The following is a 23,455-nucleotide window of genomic DNA, read 5'->3' as shown; positions in this document are numbered from 1 at the left end:
TTCGGCATTTCCATGAAGGGAGGGGGCCAGGAGGGGAAGGAGCAGGGAGGCTGAAGGGCTCCGAGTGAGCATCAGAGTGGCCCCTAGTTTGGTGAGAATATCTCGTCCTAACAGGGGCACGGGGCACGAAGGCATGACTAAAAATGAGTGGGTTATAGGGCTATCCTCAAGGAGGCAGGGAAGCGGCCCGGTGGCCATCGGGCAGGTGGATTTGCCGTCAATACCCATGACCGAGATTTTGGAAGGATAAAGGGGCCCCGAAAAAGAGGGAAGGACAGAGAAGGTAGCCCCCGTGTCGATCAAGAAGGAGACTCGTGCACCCGCTACCTTCATTTCAACCCGAGGCTCGGCTAGGGTGATCGGAGTGGACGAGTCCGGGCGTCTTCAGTCTTCAGCCAATCCTAGCATGGCCAGCGGTGCGTCATGGCCCGGAAGGGCGACCCCACCACGTTGAGACGTGGAAGGCTCGCCACTTTTCCAGGAGCAGTCACTCTTCCAGTGACCATTTTGACCGCACGCCGGGCAGGGCTTGGTCGGAGCCCGGGGCTGGGGGCACTGCTTTGCCCAGTGGCCTTCATTGCCGCATTTGAAGCATTGTCCAGGCGGTGTGCGTCCTTTCGTTGCACTCCCACTGCGCACGGCCCTCTTGGGACCATGCGCAGCTGCTGCCGGCCTCAGGGCTGCAACCAAGGCTTGCGTCTGCAGGTCTACCTTCTGTCTAAGGCGGGCCTCCCGTTCTGATTCTGCCTTCTCCTCACGGGCATTAAATACCTTAAATGCCATATTCACTAAATCTCGGACAGGAGTTTGAGGACCATCCTCTGCCTTTTTTAATTTCTTCCGAATATCTGGTGCTGACTGCGAAATGAAATGGGTGGCCAAGACCGTTGCCCCAGCCAGAGACCCAGGGTCCAGGCGAGTATATAAGGTTAGAGCCTCAGTCAGCCTGTTAAGGAAGATTGCGGGATTTTCATCTGGGCCCTGGGTGATCTCCCTTAATTTGTCATAATTAACTACCTTGTGGGAGACGGCCTTTAGACCAGCCATCAGGCACTGGAGCATCTGGTCTCGGCGTCGGCGCCCGTTTTGCCCTTCGGGGGTGCCTAGTTGATACTCCCAGCCCGGCTCCTGGCGAGGAACGGCCTGGGCCCCTACCGGCATACTGGCATCCGTAAGGTGAACCTGATCTGCGTGATCCATTGCTGCCCCCAAGACTCTCTCCCTTTCATCTGAGGTCAGGGTGGAAGAAAGAATAACATGAATGTCATGCCAAGTGAGATCATAGGCCTGAAAGAGGTATCGGAATTCCTTGATGAACGCGGTGGGGTTGGCCGAGAAAGATCCCAGCCGCTTCTCAATCTGGGAGAGATCCGAGAGTGAGAAGGGAACGTGAACCCTAACCACTCCCTCTGAGGCTGCAACTTCCCGGAGTGGACAGAGGAGAGGAGGAGCGTGGGAACGCGTGTGTTTACTCACCGGGGAAGTAGGCGGGGGTTGGGAAGGAGCAGCAGCAGTGGGTGGAAGAGGAAGGGTAGGGTCGGTGTGAGGCAGGGTCAGTGGGCCAGCGGCGGAGGGCATGGCCGGAGGAGGGTCCGGCAGGGAGGGAGGAGTAGAGGGTGCGGAGAGTGAGGATGCCGGGGCGGACGGCGCTGGGACGGACGGCGCTGGGACGGACGGCGCTGGGGCGGACGGGCCTGGGACAGACGGCGCTGGGACGGACGGCGCTGGGGCGGACGGCGCTGGGACAGACGGGCCTGGGACAGACGGCGCTGGGACGGACGGCGCTGGGGCGGACGGCGCTGGGGCGGACGGCGCTGGGACAGACGGGCCTGGGACAGACGGCGCTGGGGCGGACGGCGCTGGGGCGGACGGCGCTGGGGCGGACGGGCCTGGGTAGGGCGGCGGACGAGTGGGAGGGGAGGAAAGATTCTCGGGTGGTTCAGATAAGGCGGAAAACGAAGAGATCTCAGTAGGCAGAGTAGGTTTCTCACGGGCCAGGAGAACCTGGGCCGTGGAGCAGGAAGAACAGAGGGTGGGACGAGAACGAAAACAAAGGAAGGCTTGAACGTAGGGGATCTCGAGCCACTTCCCGGTTCGTCGGCAGAAATTACTGAGGTCGGTGAGGATGGTAAAATCAAATGTCCCGTTTTTAGGCCATCTGGACCCATTATCCAATTCATACTGGGGCCATGTCACGTTACAGAAATAAATGAGACGTTTCGGACGCAGGTCCTGCGACAGGCCCAGTTCAGCCAGATTGGTGAGCAGACACCCTAGAGGTGTGGTCGGGTCAGGTTTGGAATTTTGGTTGCCCATGGTCCGTTCCCCGTGGCCAGTAGCGGAGCCAAAAAGCTAGCGTCCTAGCGATTTGACTCGCGCCACGGACAGACGGAGTAGACCAAAGGAGTTAGGGACGTCTCCACTATCTCCTGAGGTCCAAGGAACCTTCCTGGAAGGGCCCGGATAGGACAGTCTCCAACGCGGCCGCGTTTTACGGATAGAGACGCCGGCAGGTGTGTGGCCACGGGGGAGCGGCACGGGGCGGGGCAGGACTCACCGCTGATGTTGCCACCGGGAAGAGGCTGCCGAGTTGAAGAAACGAGGTCCCGACGGGTCCTGGGCCACAAGGAGGGAGAGGCGGGCACCTCAAGCCGTGAAGGGACGGCAAGACTAGGTGCTCACGCCACCCGGGTTTCGGCACCAAATGTTAGGTGACCCAGGAAAGCGGCGGCGAGGAAAGCAAAGAGAATCGAGAGAATCAGAAAGAAAAAGGAGAAGTTTATTTGCGTTCTCGGGCGAGACCCACCGGCCCAAAAGGTGGGGCCAGTGAATTTCGCGCCTTCAGGGAGGGAGGGACATCTCTTTATTCAGGTGTTTGGTGAGGGCGGGGGCCTGAACTGAGGAAGTGCCCGCAGCAGGGATCATCACACATTCAACTGAGGGAGTCTCGGCCGCAGGGGGTGGGCGGCACATTCAGGAATGGGTCAGTATCTTGTGCGGGGATCTCTGTGAACTTCAAGGAGAAGCAGGTATCTGTGTCTGGCACGCTGACCCGTGAGAGATTCCAGATCTGTGAGAAATTCCAGAGGAAGTCCATTGTCTCATCCCATGTCCGCATGTATCCGATCCCGGGCTCCCTCCGACCTAACAGAGATAACATGTTAAGGTTACTGCTGTGGCTTCTGTTTCTGGCTCTCTGGGCCAGCCCTTCCCTAGGCCACTTGTTCCACAATTGTGAACATTATGTTAGTTTTCTGTTTTTGACTTTCTTATTTTTATGTACGTAGATTTTCTGAGCCTCTTTTAACAGCTTTCCTGCACTTCTATCCTCCAGTTCTCTACCTTTGCAGTTTTCTTGAAATGTTAGGTCAACTATTGGTTACAAAATGTAATTTTTAGTATTTCTTGGCCCAACAGGTCCTCAGGGTCTGGCCCAGAGTACTTTCTCATTTGATCTTTTAGTCTTGGTAAAATTCTGAAGGCCCTTCTTCTTTGCCTTGTTGAATATTGAAGGCTTTATTTAGGTTCTGAGTCCCACTGGGGCTCCAAAGTTTGGAAATCTTACATCTGCTGGAAGCACACCAGGGCCAGCCAGGTGCTCCCTTTCCCACATAGCAATAGCATTTCATTTCTGTCTGCCCTTGTTCTCTTTCAGGCTTTTTTTTTTCCTTTTATAGGCTGGCCTCTTCCTCCAGTCAGTCTCTTCTGGAGTGACTAGACTTTCATTATTAATAGTAAGTATTACTGAAAAGGCTTTATCCAAATTCCTCATTTAGTTACATCTATTTATTATATCTTAACAACTTTGAGATTTTAAAGCCAAGTATAACCTAAAGAATTTTCTTGAACAATAACCATGATTGCCCTTTTTGTTCAAGGAAAAGACATGCTAATCTGGGTGGGGTGGTATGCCCCTGGGACCCTTGGAATGCGATCCATCCTCATTCAAGAACTGCCCATTATCATGGAAGTATTAATCCTGTTGCCCAATCCAGCCTGCATAGCTTACTTCCTTATGTAATTTCAAGTATATTGTATTGGTCTAATTTAGTTCAAAAATATTTCTTTTTAGGGAGAGAGTAGATCTTTGTGTCACCTCAGGGCCCTTGAGATGTCACAAAGCTGTCTCTCAGTTAAATTCTTGAAATATTACATTTGGAAAAGCTGTCATATACCCAATTTAAATATTATTAAAACTTAAACCAGTTATAACATTAAATATTTGGTCTTGACCACAGAATTATTTTCAATTTGGCTATTAAATTTTTATATTTTAGTAATGTCACAGATACCATATACTTTGAATGTCTCAGAGAAAATGCTGGGAGGACACGCCTACTGCCTGCCCATTTCCTTGCTGCCCTACCCTCAAGGGCACAGAAGCCACAAACTTGTGACTGCTTCATAGCCAGCCTCAGTTCCATCTCGGCTGGCCTGCATGGGTTTGTGACATCACAAGCAGTCACGGGCCACCTGCTTCCCGTCCTGGTTAATACCAATGCTGACAATCAGATGTTTAATGGACGTGATGCTGGGTGGGGTTTTGCAAATTTCTCCACCTTGCTGAGTTTGGCAAGTACCGCCTCTCATTCTGTCTGGCCTGGAAACTGAAACCTCAGCTTTTGCTCAGAGTAAAATGGCTCTCCTTTTTTTATCCCTGTTCTTTTCCCTTCCCACTTTGCCTCGAGTGGGGAAGATAATGGTTTGTTAGGTAATTTTGTTAGGTAATTTTAGATTGCAAAGGGCCAGCCCATTCATATGCAAAAGCCTCTACACACAGCTTGGGTGGGGTGGGGTGGGGTCTCAGGGAATCAACAGGGTGGAGCAAACAGCTATGGCTGATCCTCAGCCCTGCCCTAACAGGTCCCAGGTCTCAGTGTCCCGTGGTAATCGCTGCAAGCACCTCTGAGAGAAAGCTACCCTCAAGTTCCAACCGATGCCAGACAGTCCAGTTTCTCCCCGTGTGAGTCTGGGTCCCCAGAGACTAGCCCGAAACTGGAGTTCAGAGTGGGAGCGTGTGTCTCCCTCCCGACTGAAAAAGACAACCCTGTCCTCAGTTGCCAGCCCTTTCCACGTGTGCCTCCGTACCTCTATACTTTACTTCCGCACCTCCTCTGAGTCTCAGTGTGCTTTTCTCTTTCCTTCTAGTTGTAGAATTTCCACTCAGCCAGCCTTCCTGTGGTTCTGGATGATGTCCGTTTTGTCTTTGAGTTGTATTTTTGAAGTGGTTGTGCAAGGCAGCAATTTCAGGTGTTTACCTATGCCACCATCTTGGTTCTCTGTTTGTTAGGCTTGGAATTAGCTGGCCTTTGTTTTAACTTCCTTGGGTTGCAACCTTTACAAATTTTGCACGTTCAAATTAATATTAGAATCTTAAAATTTTAACACAGCACAGCAAAATCATAAATCAGAGAAGTGCAAATTAAAGTCCCTAAAAATTAGAAAACTTACAGACAGAAATCTCACTAGCTAAGAGTTTCTGGCGGGCTAACACCTTGACAGGAAGAGCAAAGAGTCCCCAAGAATAAGGATTCTTGGCAGCTGCTGGGATGTCCTGCAATCTCTGTCACGTGTTCAGCCTCGCCACACACACTGGGCTTCCCCCCAAATGAGATTTGCCCCATCTTTAAACAAATCAAACAACAAAGAGACATAAAACATCAACAAACACTCTCATGTTTCCCATCCTCGGCCATAAGCTGGGGCCCCTGATTTCACGGAGAGACATCTGTATTGCAGGCAGCAGTCTGGGCCCTTCTTAAAATTCTTTAGCATACATTCCAAAACAGTAGGTTTACAGGAGCTACTTCCCATGTTTGCAGTTAAACTGTGTAATCCCCTCCCAGTTAACAGAGACACAGGACAACACAAGATAGCTTTTGCTTTACGCAGGCTCTCACACTCACATTCACACACCAGTCAGTTCAAGTTTTGACTTCCACCCCGCAAAGTCCTGAACTGAGGCAAATGATTTGCCTAAGTAGTGATTAGCTACTTCTTCTGCCCCTAAAGGCAGGCCTGAACTCAGACTTCTCCACTGGGGGAAAACTCACCAGTCAGATGTCTGGTTCCAGAAAGGGTTTTCCTATCCTCCTTGGAGTTCACTGGAGTGCAAGCAGGGTCCCCGATTGTCCAGGCCTGATGAGGAATGGGACCCAGTAAATCACAGGAGGCCCGCTTCCCCATCATCAGGGGCTCAGTCAAGTGTGCCCACCTGCCTTCTCTCGCACAGTGGTGCCTCAAGGGGGCAACTTCAGCTGCGTGTTCTCAGTCAGGGAAACCATTTTTATGTTACAGAATTTACCAGGTGGCTGAAGAATACACAGGAGTACCCGTAGATACAGGAAAAACCCATTTATTTCCAGATGTACTAGTACAGTGACTCAAGGGGTCAGTTCTCCAAATCCTGAGTAAACCAATATGGAGGAAACTTTCTCTTTATATCCTTTGGTTTCTTTGTCCCCCAAATATGGATCATACTTTCAGAACTTAAGCAGGCTTCACAAAAAGCCCTGTGTGTTGGGATGGGGGCTGTGAGACCACACCTAAAGGCCTGGCCTGGTGCTAGCGCTGATAACCCCCTCCGGGGGTTGTGTATTGTTCATGGTTTATGGCCTCTGTAAAATGGGAGTATTTAGGTAAACAGGTCTTTCAAGACCAGATAATTAAGGAAGGGGCAGTGACTAGACTATAAGCTAACAGGAATGTGCATTAAGGATACAGAGTCAGGGTGCTGGCACCCCCCCTCCCACCCTCCATATCTTATTTTCCTCATCATTAGGAAGGACTATGTGTTTTTTGGAGTTCATGGACTTTTCCTGCCTGTTAATTTTATTGAAAGTGGAATTTACTGTTTTGGTCCCCATTTGTAACTTTGAATTGTTTCCAAATGGTGAAAGAGGTGAGATTCATATCTAAGCTATTGTACTGATCATATTAACACGACTTTTCTCCTCACTTGGGATAGTCAGAGAACCATGAAAGACTGGAGAGGAATAGATTATAACTCTAAGTGCTGCAGAGGGGATTGAAATTGTATGCATGAAAACAAGATCCTTAAAGAAACAGAAGGTGTGGGATCCATAGCCATGTGCAAAGAACAGACACATGATTTTATTTTTAAATATGTTTAAAGTTATGTAACAGACTGTTGCCAGTGGAAATCAGGTTCTTCCATGGGATCTTAAGGAAAGCATTCCAATTCCAAGGATACCATGCACAGGAGATTGTGGTGTGGCAAGATTTATTCAGGAAGGCTGCCCCTGGGTTTTCAATGTCCCATCTCCCTCTGTACCTTCATGGAAAAAGTCCAATCTTGTCTTCATAAAGACCAGTGTCCAGAGTTTGTTTCATATTAAAGCTTAGTCCTTTGAGCTTATTCAGTCTGCCTCAGGCTCCGGTGGGCTGCTAGACCCACATGGAAGTGTGTTGTTTGTTTTGGGGGGGGGGTGGGGCGGGGAGCGGGGGGTCAGAGAGAGAGAGAGAGAGAGACTCTTTGTTCCCCAGAAATTTTAAAGGACAAGGCGCTTTAAAAAAAATAACCAATCACCTTCCCAAGATTTCCCCGGCTTCTGATGGGTCCACCTCCTAGCCAATGATCCCTTTCCCAGGTTAGACTGACAGGTGTCTATGGTCAAGTACCTCCCCACTGTGCCATTTTGACTGCTATTGCACTGATCCTTATCTCCCCCTGCTCTCTCACCCCCCCCTTAGCCCCCCTCCCTGCACCCTCCCACCCCCAATCTTCAGTACCAGAGCAGGGCAGGGAAGGGTGTTAATCCTTGTCCGGGCAATTCTGTGATTCCCTGTAGTATGTGTGAAGCTAGTGAAGCTATAGCTTCCTGATGAAGCAAACAGGCTAAATGTCCACTTCAGCTCTCCAGCCCATTAGGCTGAACAATGCCCGATTCTCTTTGCTTTCTTCCTTAATTAATATGTAGGCTAACAAGACCAATTTGGTTTTCTTTGTGCTTCTCCAATAGTCAAATAAAATTGATGGTACAAGAACATGCATCCCTGAGACAGCATAAAACCTGGGTCCCGGGTTCCAAGGACACTGGATAAGAAAAAAAAAAAAATCACAGAGCTGGCGCCACCCTGCCACCCCTGGTTGGGATCCCAGAGACTCCAGATAGCCAGAAAACAAACAAACAAACAAACAAACAAATAAACAAAACACCAGGTAAGTCCACCACAAAAATATAATCAGCCCTCCACTCCCTATGAAAAATGTCTTATCTCTTCTACTTGCTTTCTGAACACCCCCCGCCCCCACAACCCCAAACAGTTGAATAGCAGCGCAGGCTCAGAGATCAGGAGCCCTCCCACCTCCCTCGTCAATAAAAGCCTTTCCCTCAAGCCCTTTGGGGAGCAGACCCATCCCTCTTTTCTGTCTGGGTGCAGGCTACCTTGTGCACAAGTTCAAGTCTTTGCCTGAACTTTTTCTTTTTTTCTGGCGAACTCCCTTGATTTCTAACGTGGAGGATCACAAGAACCCAGGTCACAGGTAACACCCCTAGTATCATTGTATTCCAGGTGAAGAAAGTGAGGTAACTCTTCCAATTTTACCTATGGCCTTACACACGCTATGGCCATCTTCAGAGTCACCACTACCGTCCCCAACACACACATTGACGCTCTTGACAGCCCGCCCCCTTCAGCCCCATTCTGAGCTCTGGGATTACATTCCCTGGTGTGACTTGGATCTGAGTCTTTCAGGTTTCCACTCCCTGAGCAGTGAAGGTTCCCCACCTGATGAAGGCCAAAATGGCTATTTAGTTAGACCCTAGTATTAGGAGAGTGGGTTTGCAAGTCCTAGAAGAGGGACAGCCCCACTCGTCCCCGTGGGAAAGCTCAATGCAGAAAGTCACCTGTGACAATCTTCTACTTGGGCGGGAGCCTCACCCTTTCTGGTTCAAGACTACGTTTCCCAGAAGTACTTGCGGCTCTAATCAAATTCCAGCGAGAACTGGGCTACTTTTTCTATTTCTCAAGGAACATATGACTCCCTGCGATTGGCCGGGTGTATGGAAGAAACTGGTCTCCAGGGTATGAGATCTACCTGGTGTGGGAGCGCATTCTGAGCCTGCGTCTAGATCTCAAAGACTCATGGCAGAGCTGTCGGCGTGGCCTAGAGTATGCGATAGCGGGGAAACCCGAGAGACGGGCGCCATCTTGACCAAGCGGATCCGGGTCGGGACTACGTTTCCCAGAGGGCCCCGCGGGAACAGGTCCACCTCTACACTAGCCTGTGGAACCCTGGGCCTCCCAGGAAGGTGGAGTGCCAGGTGAGCGGCCTTGGTCTTGCGAGCTTGACCAGGTTTCTCAGGTGCGTCCCTGATGGAGTCTCGGGCCTGTGTGAGTTGGTCGGGCTGGGGAGAAGTGTGAGATTCCATCCGTACGATTGTGACCTTATGTGACTGTACGGCGTTGTGCGTGTGGGTGTGATTGTATGCCTCATGGTGGGTGTGTCATTATGACTGATTATGCGCGGAGTTCTGTGTGCAGGTGTCACTGTGGATATCCTCGTTGTAGGTGTGTGATTGTGACAGTATGCGGCACTGTGTGTGTAGGTGTGACTGTTTACCCTTGGTCGACTGTGATTGTGCGTGTGTTCGTATAACTTTTTGTTTTGTTTTAGATGTATATATTTTTTTATTTCAGGGAGGCAGGGAGAGGGAGACAGAGATAGAAACATAAGTGATGAGAGAGAATCATTGATCGCTGCCTCCTGCACGCCCCACACTGGGACCGAGCCCACAACCCGGGCATGAGCCCTGATGGGAATCTAATTGTGACCTCCTGGTTCATAGGTCGAGGGCTCAACCACTGAGCCATGACGGCTGGCTGGGATATTCGTATAAGGGTGTGTGTGTGTGTGTGTGTGTGTATGGCGGCGGAGTGTAAAGAATCTGTGAGTATGTGGCTATGACTGTTATCTGAGGGCTGAGTGTTTGTGATTGAGGTTGTATAAATGTTAGCAGCAGTAAGTGTACTGGATGCCTGTGACTGAGGATGTGTGAGTGTGATCATATAACTGTTTGTGGCATTCTTTGTGCAGTTGGAGGGTGCCTGTAATTGTGCCAGGGTGGACAGTGTGTTGATGTGTGAGGTTAGGACAAATTTTGGTGTTGGACAACAGACTTTTCCCCTTTTCATACCTGAAATGCTAAAGATATCCCAGATTCCTCTGGTCTCTTCCATGGGTGGTTAGTGTGGGTCCAAAGCTACCTCTGATCTGATGAGCCTGGGCCACAAGGAAAACCTGGCATCTCTGATTTCTTTCTCTTTCCTCAGCTCTTCTTCTCAAGAGGTCCTCAGACGAAGGAGGAATGGCTGTGGACCAAGCCAAATGCAAGGTGCTCTGGTGGCTTCCTTTATGCTCTCTTTCTCCTGGATTGTATTGTTTAACATAGATTCATTAAATATCCTCTTCCTACAACTTTTCATTCAAGAAAATAATGGGAAGCCCTGGGGATGAGCACACAGGTCCCAGTATACATACATCCTCATTTCCTTCTTTGTGATGTTCATATACTAATTTAAAAAATAGCTCAGTTACTCCTGTGTGCTAAGTTTTCCCTTTTCAAATACACACACAAAACATGCCATGGTTATTTTAAAGAATTTGGAAAATAGGAAGTTACAAAGAGTATAGCCAGTCAATGTTTTGATTTATTTCCTTCTAATACATTTCCTATGCATGTATAGTATACATTATTTCAAGATTGGAATCTTACAGCACTTACCATTTCATAGTTTATGTTTTCACTAAAATTATCTGTAGCTATTATTTAGTTTCTTTTTCATTCTTAAAAAAAATTCCTGAATACTACATATATAAACAAAAGTGCTTAAAATATAAATTTAAGAAGTAATTGTAAAGGGAAACTGTTTAACAAAAACTTGCATTAGCACTCCAGAAACCCCAGTTAATCCCACCCACAGAGAAAAAAACTAATCCTTATCCTGACTTTAAGGTGGTAATTTGTTGTTTTATTTACCATACATTGACACATCCCTAAAAAATATAGTTTAGTTTTGACATTTAACTTTGTAGAAATGAAATTGTGCTGTGTAATGTTGTTTTGAGTCTTGATTTTCTTACATAATACTATATTTCTTTAGGATCACTCTTGTGAATTGTTTAATAAAATTACCTACAGCTTGGTTAGTGAGTGGATGAGACAAATTTTTGGCTCCTTTGAAAGAACTGCTCTGAACATATATTTATAAGTATCTTGGTGCACACATGGATGCTTTCCTAGGGCATAAACATATCAATGGAATTGCCAGGATTTACAATATGTGTGCATCTTTAAATTTCCTAGATATTGCCAAATTATTTTTCAAAATGCTTGTACGAGTTAAATTCCTACAGCAGTTTGTAAACATAGTCATCCTGTATTCTCTCCGATACTTGGTTACTTGGTATTTTAATTTTGATGAGTCTGCAGATATAATGGTATATATATATATATATATATATATATATATATATATATAGTTTTAAAAGGATAACATACATTCCTCAAAGTACAGAACTTAAAATATATGTCTGATGAATATTATAAAAGGAGTATATTCATTTAACTAGAGCTCAAATCGGATCAGGAGCTAGAATATCACTAGCATTCCAGAATACTGATTCTTGTCCCATGTACTCACTACCCATCTCTCCCAAAGATAACCATTATTCTGTCTTCTATAGCCATAGATTATTTTTACATACCCTTGAATTTTATATAAATAGAATCATACAATATCTCCTCTTTTATGCTTGACTTCTTTTGTTCGACATTAAATTTCACTTGTAGCATGAATGTACTATGTGATATTATGTAGTATGAATATGTGAAATTCATCTATGTTCCTTCATCTAGTTGTAGGTGATTTATTATTATTATTGTTTAAAATTCCCTTCAGTGAACATACCACATTTTTTTATTCATTCCATTATTGATTGGCATTTGGGTTGTTTTCAGATTGGGGCTATTATGATAAAGGCTGATGTGAACATACTTGTACATGTCTTTTGGTGCACATATGAATGCATTTTTATTAGGTATGTCCCTGTGTCATAGTTTAGGCATATATCAGCTTTAATATAATACTAACAGTTTTCCTTAATAGTTATATATCAATTTATACTACTGACTTCATTGTATGAGAATAAACTTTATAACAGGAGGCTTTATTAGAGATACAGAACGATAGTTAACAATGTAAAGGTTAGTCCACCAGCAAGATATTACAGTTCTAAATGTGTATTCCCTCATAAAATGACTTCAAATATATTTGACAGAACTAACTAAAAGAAGTAGCAGACAAGTCACAATTGTAGTGGGGGATTCTTAGCACTTTTATCAATAGCTGATAAAACAAACAATAAATACCCCATAAAGTATATAATATTTAAACAATGTGATTGACAAATGACCTAATTGATATACATAGGACAGTGTTCTTTACAGCTACAGTATATATTACTTTCAGATGCATATGAAGCAGTTATCTAAATTGATTATATTCTGGATCATAAAGGGAATTTCAGTATATTTCAGAGGAGTGAAATAATGTTGTATGTTTTCTGACCACAGTGGAATTCAGCTAGAAGTCAATAACAAAAACATAGTTAGAAAATTCCATATTTGGGATTTAAGCAATGTTTTGTAAATAATTGGTGAATCAAAGAAGAAGTTGCAATAGAAATTAAAAATATTTTTAAGTGTATGATAATGAAAATATAAAAATGTGTAGTGTTGCTGAAGCTGAAGAAAATATGTAGCCATAAATGCATATGCTAGTAAAGAAGAATGCTAAAAAATTAATGATCTATATATTCATCTCAAGAAGTTAAGAAAAAAATATACTGAAACCGAAAGAAAACCTAAAATAGGAAATAATAAGAATAAGAGCTAAAATATAAATTTATATATATTAGAACATAAAGTGAATGTACAATCACTCTGGCTTGTGTGGCTCAGTTGGTTAGAGCTTCGTCCCATACACTTAATGGTTGTGGGTTTGATTCCCGGTCTGGGCACATACCTAGATTGCAGGTTCTGTCCCTGGCAACCAATCAATGTTTCTCTCTCTCCATGAATAAATAATAGATAGATAGATGATAGAAAGATAGAAAAAATAAGTAAATAAAGAAATAATGAATGTACAATAGAGAACATTAACAAAGCCAGAGGTTTATTTTGGAGATTAATAAATTGATAAACTTCTAGCAAAATTTAAAAAATAAAAAAAAGGAGGTAGGACACAAATACCAAATCAGATTTGAGAGAAAAAAAAAAAGACTAATTTTAAGGCTGAGTTCTTAGTTAATTCTTGTTTGGTACCTCAGACTTGGATGCACAGTAAAAGATCATTAAACCTGAACCAGTGACCATTACACTCAGTCCCTTTTTATACTTCATTGGATATGTAAATTCATTTTTTAATACAGATTTTTAGTTTTGTAACTCATTTTCTTTATTGGACATTGTGTGTGCTTTAAGTTTTACATGGCCTGCAGTATCATTACAACTTACCATGCTATCATGATGGATTTAATATGTTAACAAAATGTTCATTTCCTAGGTGATAATGGGTTGAGTATGCAATGAATTCTTTGGGACATTCAACTTATTTATTATTTTATCATACCCTATCTCTATTGGATTTGTGTCTGCTGGTTCTGACTAATGTGGAATACCTTTCCTATCTTGGGTTATTATGTGAGGCCGAGCTGTGATAGTCCTTCCCTGGTTTTGATTTAGTGGTCCCTTTTTTCTGAGGCTGGCTTTTTCAAAGTTCCCAGGGTTTATACTGTTCAGACTGTACAGATGGAAACAAGCACATTAATTAGGTCATATACAAATAATAGGATGAGAAAATATAAATAATAGGACAAGAAAAAATAAATATGTAATCACTGACTAATTATGGCAAGGAAAAAAACTATTTTTATTCACCCTCTCTTGTATACTTCATGCTTTTTTTCATGCTTCATGTTATTATGGGCTTAAAGCGTTTTCTGATGTTTTAACTTACTGATGGTTGTCATATTTCATCATAGTAAAAGGAGGAGTGGCAAGAGAATTATAATATGCCATTACATAAATTTTTATTACATAGCCAATGACAGCCCCTTTAAGGAGAGTCTTTTATTAAAAATATATTTTTATTGATTTCAGAGAGAAAGGGAGAGGGAGAGAGATAGAAACATCAGTGATGAGAGAGAATCATTGATCGGCTGCCTCCTGCATGCCGCCTATGGGGGATTGAGCCCACAACCCCTGGCACATGCCCTTGACTGTAATCAAACACAGTACCCTTTAGTCCGCAGGCCAATGCTCTATCCACTGAGCGAAACCAGCCAGGGCAAGGAGAGTCTTAAAAGGAATCTTTTCAGCACAGCACCTGTGATACTTTTAGAAACAACCTCACCTGTTGACAACAGCAGAAGGTTCCAGATCTAACAAAAAATTTTTTTCTGATGTAAGACTTGGAGTCAGCTATTATCCAGGAACTCCTTTTTTTAATTTACTTTGTCTTCACTTCTCTTTTTTCCTTCTTGGAATTGAATAAAAGACCAAAAATGGGAGACTTATGTTATACCTGACAGTTTATGTTGGGTAAAAGTGGTAGTTATTGGTCTATTTTAAGTGGTGCCAGAGCTCAGAAGAGTTCTTTTTAAGGTTGTGTGTTCACATGAACTTTTCTCTAGTTTTCTTATGGTAAGTGATTTTTTCCAGCTTTCAAAATTTTGTCATACTTTGGTAGATTATTGGGGAATTAATTGAGGAAATAATTAAATCTGAGGCATTTCCACAATAAATATGTATTATGGAATAACAAGCAAAATTTGCTTTTTTAAAAATAATAAGACTTGCCCTAACCGGTTTGGCTCAGTGGATAGAGCGTCGGCCTGCGGACTGAAAGGTCCCAGGTTCGATTCCAGTCAAGGGCATGTACTTTGGTTGCGGGCACATCCCCAGTAGGGGATGTGCAGGAGGCAGCTAGTCGATGTTTCTCTCTCATCGATGTTTCTAACTCTCTATCCCTCTCCCTTCCTCTCTGTAAAAAATCAATAAAATATATTTAAAAAAAATAATAATAAGACTTAAAAGAAATTTCACACTCAGGTGGGCACCTCCTTCCTCAGGAAAGATATAACAGCTATCTGAAGCTGTTAAATATTAGCTTCATTATACACTAATTGAACACTCCAGTGTCTATGATTTCACTTTCCTTTTGACTCTATTAACCTAAAAGTTATCAGGCACAAGGGTAGGAAAGTTAGAATACAGATAGTGTTTGAAAAACAAGCACATAGTGTTTTGAGCAAGCTTACTCTGAATTAAATTTGTATGATGTAGATAAAAAGTTAACTGAAAACCTGAAATTTACTCAAGAAAAAATCAGGATGAGCAGTTTTCTTGGACCTGATCTTTTTCTGGCTTAATTTATTCCCCAATCCATTCTCCTGGCAAAAATCATGCAAAGATGTATTGGTTCCCCTTTTCCATTAGCCACTCAAAATGTTTATACCACCCTCACTTGCTTTGTACTGCTAGAAAATAGAGTTATTGCCTACTCCAACGTGAATGGGAATGCCTTTGAAAAAGTAATGGACTGTAATGGAATTTATAATAGAAAAGCATTATAAAGAATTGGGTTCTTAAAAACGAATGTCACTCAATGTTATTAGTTACAAGGAAAGTGTAAATCAAAACCACAATGAGGTACCTACTAGGTACCTACATACGTTTTAGTATGACTATGGTAAAAAGGACGGCTCATAAGAAGTGTTGGTTAGGATTGGAGAAATTGTTGGTAGGATGTAAACTGGTGCAACTATTTCAGAAACCAGTTTGGCAGTTCTTTAAAAAGTTAAGCAGAGTTAGCATATGACCCAGCAGATCCTCTCCTAGTTATATACCCAAGAGAATTGAAAACCTATTTAACCAAAAACTTGTACATGAATGTTCATGGTAGCATTCACAATAGCCAAAAAGTGGAAGTAATCCAAATGCCCATCCATCAATAGATAAACAAAATGTGATATATTTATACAATGGGGTATTATTTGCCAATAAAAAAGAATGATGTTCTGATACATGCTATAACATGGACATAACCAAGAAAACATGTTAAGTGAAAGAATCTAGTTACAAAAGGCCATATATTGTATGATTCCATTTATATGAAATGTCTATAATAGATAGAAAGTAGATTAGTGGTTGCTTAGGGCTGGGGAAGGAAGGAAAATGGGAATTGACTATAAATGGGTTTTCTTTCAAGGGAGATGAAAATGTTCTAAAATTAGAACATTTGTGGTGATATACTAAGAAACATTGAATTATATATGTTAAATGAATGACTTATATGGTATGTGAAGTTTCTCTCCATAAAGCTGTTAATAAATAAAGCTAACCTAAAATTAGTGTATTAGAGTCTACATAAATTAGTATTGTCCATGACTTTATAAGTGTGGCAGCTAGTTAATGGGTACATGGAGGTTTTTTATACTGTTTAAAATTTACTTTTGTGTATGTTTGAAAATTTTTATATTAAAAAATTAAAACAAAAAACCTAATGCCTAGTGGTGAAATACTAGGAGCCTTCATAGTAAAATCAAGAAGCATACACTATCCAGAGGATTATTTAACATTTTTTATACCTATTAGAAAAAGAGTACCCCTTAGGAAACAACTAGAGAACCATTGTTTTATTCTTTGCTATAACTTCTATTAGTCTGTGTCCTAGTTGGTTTTCTGCCCATGGATGTCAGTGTTGGGTAATAACCAACTTTCACTTTACGGTACTAATAAATACCATAATCTTTTTTAAAAAGTGTAAACTCCTGGCTTTTCTAGAGGCTTGTAGTGAAAAAGCCTTGATGATTGCTTCTCTCTTTCCTTTTCCTGAAATCCTTCTCTGTCCCACTTGGTATTCTCAACTTCCTTAGGTTGGGAGCAAGGGGGAAAAAAGAGGGAATAAGGGACAAGAAAAGGTTCAAGAGCCATTCTCTAGAGGTCAAGGAAGTTCTCTTTGATAGGCTTGATATAAATCCTGACCCAGGCCAACTCTTGCTGTGGGGCTCATGTCTAGTCCCAGGAGAGAATTGGGCCCCAGTCTTTGTTCCTTTTAAACTCTGAGACACAGGGGGAGTTTTCCTAAGAGCTCTCACTGCATTCCACTTGGAATTGTGGTGGCACTGCAGTCCCCTCTTCTTATGAGGTAGGAATACAGAGCACACCAGTGCTTTCCAAAAATAGGTCTTTCTTTCAAAGACAGCCTTATTTTATATACTCTCCAATCACTCAAATGCCTCTGGAATAGACATTGAATTGAAACAAGGGCACAAATTAGGTTTCCATACAGTTCCTTTTGCACTATACATTAGATGGACAAAATTTTCACTGGCATGCAGCGTTTCATGGCCCCTATTGTCTTGCTCTCCTTCTCCAGGACTTCTCCTAAACTGAGAATCAGAGGATGTTTTATTTTTATTTTAATTTTTCAATTACAGTTGACATACAATATTATATTAATTTCAGGTATACAAAATATTGATTATACATTTAGATAACTTAAGAAGAGATTACCCTAATAAGTCTAGTACCCATCTAACAATACATAGTTATTAAAATGTTATTATTATTATTATTTTAAAATATATTTTATTGATTTTCCACAGAGAGGAAGGGAGAGAGACAGAGAGTTAGAAACATTGATGAGAGAGAAACATCGATCAGCCGCCTCCTGCACATCCCCCACCGGGGATGTGCCCACAACTCAGGTACATGCCCTTGACCGGAATCGAACCCGGGACCCTTCAGTCCACAGGCTGACGCTCTATCCACTGAGCCAAACCGGTTTTGGCTATTAAAATATTATTGACAATATTTCCTATAGGGTACTTTATATCCCTGTGACTTTTTGTATAACTACCCATTTGCACTTCTTAATCCTTTCATGTTTTTTCACCGAACTCCCCAATCCTGCTCCCCTCTGGTGACCACCAAGTCTCTGTATCAGTAAATTTGTTCCTGTTTTTCTTGTTCATTTATTTTGTTTTTTAGATTTCAAATATAAGTGAAATCATATGGTATTTATCTTTTTCTGTCTGACTTATTTCACTTAGCATAATGCCCTCTAGGTTCATCATGTTGTCACAAATGGCAAAATTTTTATTCTTTTCTGTGACTGAGTAATATTCCATTGTATATAGGTATCACATCTTTATCCTGTCAACTATCAAAGGACAGTTTGCTTCTGTATCTTGGCTATTGTAAATAATACTGCAATGAACATAGGGATTCATTTATCTTTTCAAATTAGTGTTTTGGATTTCTTCAGATAAATACCCAAAAGTGGAATTGCTTGGTTATATGGTAATTCTATTTAATTTTTTTAAGAGAATCTTTTTGCTGTTCTAGGTGTTTTGTTTTTCCATATAATTTATTTTTTAAATATATTTTTTATTGATTTCAGAGAGGAAGGGAGAGGGAGAGAGAGAAACATCAATGATGAGAGAAAATCATTGACCAACTGTCTCCTGCATGCCCCCTACTGGGGACTGAGTCTGCAACCCTGGGCATGTGCCCTTGACCGGAATCAAACCTGGGACCCTTCACTCTGCAGGCCAACGCTCTATCCACTGAGCCAAACCAACTAGGGCTATATTTAATTTTTCGAGGAACCATGCTGTTTTCCAGGTGGCTGCACAAATCTACGATCCTACCAACAGTGCATGAGGATTCCCTTTTCTTCACATCCTCGCCAACACTTTGTTGATTTATTTGTGTGTGTGTGTGTGTGTGTGTGTGTGTGTGTCAAGCACTGCTTTATTTTTTATATTTTTACTGTTGACAGTATTACAAATGTCCCCCATTCCCACCCCTCCCCCTTTACACCCCTCCACGCAGCCCCTACCTCCTCCAGGTCTATGAATATAAGTATATACATTCTTTTGTTTATCTCTCCTTGTTCCCCCACCCCACATGGAGGTATGTCAGTCTGTTACATGCCTCCATGCTTCGGGTCTTATTTTGTTGGTCAATTCATTTTATTCATTAGATTCCACAAATAAGTGAGATCATGTGATATTTATTTTTCTCAGATTGGCTTATTTCACTTAGCATAATAGTCTCCAGGTCATCCATGCTGTCCCAAAGGGTAGGAGATCCCTCCTTTTTTACAGCTGCATAGTACTCCATTGTGTAAATGTCCCACAGCTTTTTTATCCATCTATTGATGGGTGCTTGGGCAGTTTCCAAATTTTAGCTATTGTAAATAATGCTGCCATGACATAGGGGTTCATATATTTTTTCTTATTGGTGTTTTAGGGTTTATAAGGATACATTCCCAGAAGTGGGATTGCTGGATTAAATGGCAGTTCCATTTAAATTTTTTGAGGAAATTTCCTACTGTTTTCCCTAGTGGCTGCACCTATCTGCAATCCCATCAGCAGTGAACTAGTATTCCCTTTTCTCCACATCATCACCAGTACTTGTTGCTTATTGATTTTTTTGATGAAAGCCATTCTGACAGGTGTGAGGTGATAACTCATTGTGGTTTTAACTTGCGTTTCTCTGATGATTAGTTATTTTGTGCATTTTTTAGATGTCTCTTGGCCATTTGTATGTCCTCTTTGGAGAAGTGTCTATTCAGGTCTTCTGTCTCTCTCTCTCTCTCTCTCTCTCTCTCTCTCTCTCTCTATATATATATATATATATATATATATATCCACACACACACACACACACATACACACACACACACACACACACATATATATATATATATATATATATATATATATATATATATACGAGAGGCCTGGTGCACAAAATTCATGCACAGGTGGGGGAGTCACCTTAGCTCAGCCTGCACCCTCTCCAATACTGGACCCCTCGGACATCCCTCTCACAATCTAGGACTGCTGGCTCCTAACTGCTCACTTGCCTGTCTGCCTGATCGCCCCTAGCTGGCCCCCCTGCCAGCCTGATCACCCTTAACCGCCTCTGCCTACCAACCTGATCGCCCCTAACTGCCCCCACTGCTGGCCTGTTTGTCCCCAACTGCTGCCCTTACCAATCTAGTCACCACCAACAGTCCCCACCCCCGCTGGCCTGGTCGCCCCTAACTGCCCCCCCCCCCCACAAGCATGGTCGCCTCTTACTGCATCTCCTGCCAGCCTGGTCACCCCCAACTGCCCTCCTCTGCTGGCCTGGTTGCCCCTAACTGCCCCCCCTGCCAGCCTAGTTGTCTGCAACTGCTTCCCCTGCTGGCTTGGTTGCCTCTCACTGGCCCCTCTGCTGGCCTAGTTGCCCCCAACTGCCCCCCTGTTGGCCTGGTTGCCCCTCACTGCCCCGTCCTGCTGGCCTGGTCGCCCCTAACTGCCCCACCACCGCCAGCCTGGTCACCTCTTACTGCCCCCCCTGCCAGCCTGGTTGCCCCCAACTTCCCCCCCCTGCCAGCCTGGTTGCCCCTCACTGGCCCCTGTGCTGGCCTAGTCACCCCAACTGCCCCCCTGCCAGCCTGGTCACCCCCAACTGCCTCCCCGCCAGCCTGGTTGCCCCTCACTGCCCCCCTCTGACAGCCTGGTTGCCCCTCATTGCCCCCCATCCCGGCCTGGTTGCTGCCAACTGTGCCCCCTGCCAGCCTGGTCACCTCTCACTGCCCCCCTTTGCCAGCCTTGTCACCCTCACTGCCCCCCCTGCCAGCCTGGTCACCCCACACAGCCTGCTGTTCAGTCGTTTGGTCACCCCTCACTAACCCCCCTGCCGACTTGGTTGCCCCACGCAGCCTGCTGCTCAGTTGTTTGGTTGTCCCTCACTAACGCCCCTGATGGCCTTGTTGCCCCACTCAGCCTGTTCAGTCATCCGTTCGGTTGTTTCAGATGTGCCGGCCCCTGGCTCTTTATATATGTACTAGAGGCCCGGTGCACAAAAATTTGTGCACTCGGGGGGGAAGGGAGGGTCCCTCAGCCCGGCCTGTGCCCTCTCGCAGTCTGGGACCCCTCGGGAGATAACGACCTGCTGGCTTAGGCCTGCTCCTGGGTGGCAGAGGGCAGGCCCAATCCCTAGGTGCAGCCCCTGGTCGGGCTCAGAGCAGGGCTGATTGGGGAGTTGGGGCGCTGCCCCCTGTCATGCACAGAGCAGGGCGGATTGGGAGGTTGCCATGCCACCCTCAGTCACGCTCAGGGTAGGGCTGATTGGAGGGTTGGGGCACCGCCCCTTATCACACTCAAGGCAGGGTCGATTGGGGAGCTTGCGGTGCCACCCCCTGTGATGCACAGAGCAGGGCCAATCAGGGGGTTGGGGCACTGCCCCCCCCCACGTCACGCACAGAGCAGGGCCCATCAGGGGGTTGGGGAGCTCCCCCCTCTCATACACAGAGCAGGACCCATCAGGGGGTTGGGGAGCTCCCCCATCACGCACAGAGTAGGGCCGATCAGGGGGTTGGGGCGCCACCACTGTCACACTCAGGGCAGGGCCGATGGGTAGGTTATGGCTCTACCCCGTCACAGACAGAGCAGGGCCCGTGGAGGGGGGGGGGGTGTTGGGGCGCCACCCCCTGTCACACACAGAGCAGGGCCGATCAGGGGGTTGGGATGCCACACCCTGTCACACACAGAGCCGCAGGGCGATCAGGGGGTTTGGGCGCTGCACCCTGTCATGCTGATCTGGTGCCAGGAGACCGCTGATCCTGGTGCTGGGAGGCATATTACCCTTTTACTATATAGGATAGAGGCCTGGGGGCCGGCTGGTTTGCCCTGAAGGGTGTCCTGGATCAGGGTGGGGGTCCCCACTGGGGTGCCTGGCCAGTCTGGATGAGGGGATGATGGCTGTTTGCAGCTGGTCACACACCCTTCAGGGTAGGGGTCCCCACTGGGGTGCCTGGCCAGTCTGGGTGAGGGGCTGAGGGCTGCTTTCAGGCTGGCAGTTTTGACTGAAGCTCCCAACCGCTCCTTTTTTTCTTTTCTTTTTTTTCTTCTGGGCCAGCTTTAGCTCTGGCTCTAGCTCTGAGGCTTCCGCTGCTGGTTTGTTTGCCATTCTATAATCGAAACAATGTATAACTTCAGCTCTGAGATCCCAGCCAGCTATATTTGTTACAAAGTTTCAAACTGCCAGCTCAGAGGCCTGCAAGTCAGGCGGGGAACGTTGGAGTCTGCAGTCACGGGAGCAAGCAAGCCTCATGTTCGCTTCCAGCTGCCTGGCTGCCGGCCGCCATCTTGGCTGACAGTTAATTTGCATAAGGATATGCTGATTAGCCAATGGGAAGGGTAGCGGTCGTACGCCAATTACCATTTTTCTCTTTTATTAGTGTAGATTATATATATACTAGAGGCCCAGTGCAAGAATCATGCACAGGTGGGGTTCTTCGACCTGGCCAGTGATCAGGGCCAATTGAGGTCAGCCGGCCGAGGAGAGGGACCACGGGAGGTTGGCTGGTAGTGGGAGGTTGGCTGTGGGAGAACACTGACCACCAGGGGTCAGCTCCTGGGTTGAGTATCTGCCCCCTGGTGTTCAGTGCATGTCATAGTGACCGGTCATAATGGTCGCTTAGACTGTTATATACATAGATATATTAGAATTTGTATGAGTTTATTTCCTTATTTTTTTGATGCCTATATATTGTATTTTTTATTATTTTTTATATATTTTTTAAATTAAGTCTTTATTGTTCAGATTATTATAGTTGTTCCTCTTTTTCCCCCCATAGCTCCTGTCTACCCAGTTCCCACCCCACGCTCTGCCCTTACCTCCCCCCCCACTGTCCTCATCCATAGGTGTAAGATTTTGGTCCAGTCTCTTCCCGCACCCCCACACCCCTTTCCCCCCAAGAATTGTCACTCCACTCCCTTTCTATGCCCCTGATTCTATTATATTCACCAGTTTATTCTGTTCATCAGATTATTTGTTCACTTGATTTTTAGATTCACTTGTTGATAGATGTGTATTTGTTGTTCATAATTTGTATCTTTACCTTTTTCTTCTTCATCCTCTTCTTAAAGGATACCTTTCAGCATTTCATATAATACTGGTTTGGTGGTGATGAACTCCTTTAGCTTTTCCTTATCTGTGAAGCTCTTTATCTGACCTTCAATTCTGAATGATAGCTTTGCTGGATAAAGTAATCTTGGTTGTAGGTTCTTGGTATTCATCACTTTGATTATTTCTTGCCACTCCCTTCTGGCCTGCAAAGTTTCTGTTGAGAAATCAGCTGAGAGTCATATGGGTACTCCCTTGTAGGTAACTGACTGTTTTTCTCTTGCTGCTTTTAAGATTCTCTCTTTGTCTTTTGCTCTTGGCATTTTAATTATGATGTGTCTTGGTGTGGTCCTCTTTGGATTCCTTTTGTTTGGGGTTCTATGCACTTCCTGGACTTGGAAGTCTATTTCTTTCACCAGGTAATGGAAGTTTTCTGTCATTATTTCTTGAAATATGTT

General features: G+C 44.6%; 1 protein-coding gene across 2 annotated transcripts in view; it reads left to right on the top strand.

The window, feature by feature from the left end:
• Positions 1–9,220: 9,220 nt before the first annotated feature.
• ZNF383 (zinc finger protein 383) overlaps positions 9,221–23,455 on the top strand; it is a 64,256-nt gene continuing 50,021 nt past the window's right edge. Inside the window, exons 1-2 of one of the 2 annotated variants that reach the window (XM_070398449.1) lie at positions 9,221–9,287; positions 10,297–10,358. In XM_070398449.1, coding sequence (XP_070254550.1) covers positions 10,332–10,358 — 27 coding nt within the window. In that variant the 5' untranslated portion in view covers positions 9,221–9,287; positions 10,297–10,331. Of the gene's footprint in view, positions 9,329–10,296; positions 10,359–23,455 lie in introns of both variants that reach the window. The other variant, XM_070398448.1, reaches the window with a different exon arrangement.

The sequence above is a fragment of the Myotis yumanensis genome, unplaced genomic scaffold, assembly GCF_028538775.1.
Source record: "Myotis yumanensis isolate MYYU_CA2020_CCGP unplaced genomic scaffold, mMyoYum1.0.hap1 SCAF_18, whole genome shotgun sequence".
Classification (NCBI taxonomy): domain Eukaryota; kingdom Metazoa; phylum Chordata; class Mammalia; order Chiroptera; family Vespertilionidae; genus Myotis; species Myotis yumanensis.
Note: the sequence above shows the minus strand (reverse complement) of the source record. Positions and strands in the feature narration are given on the sequence as shown.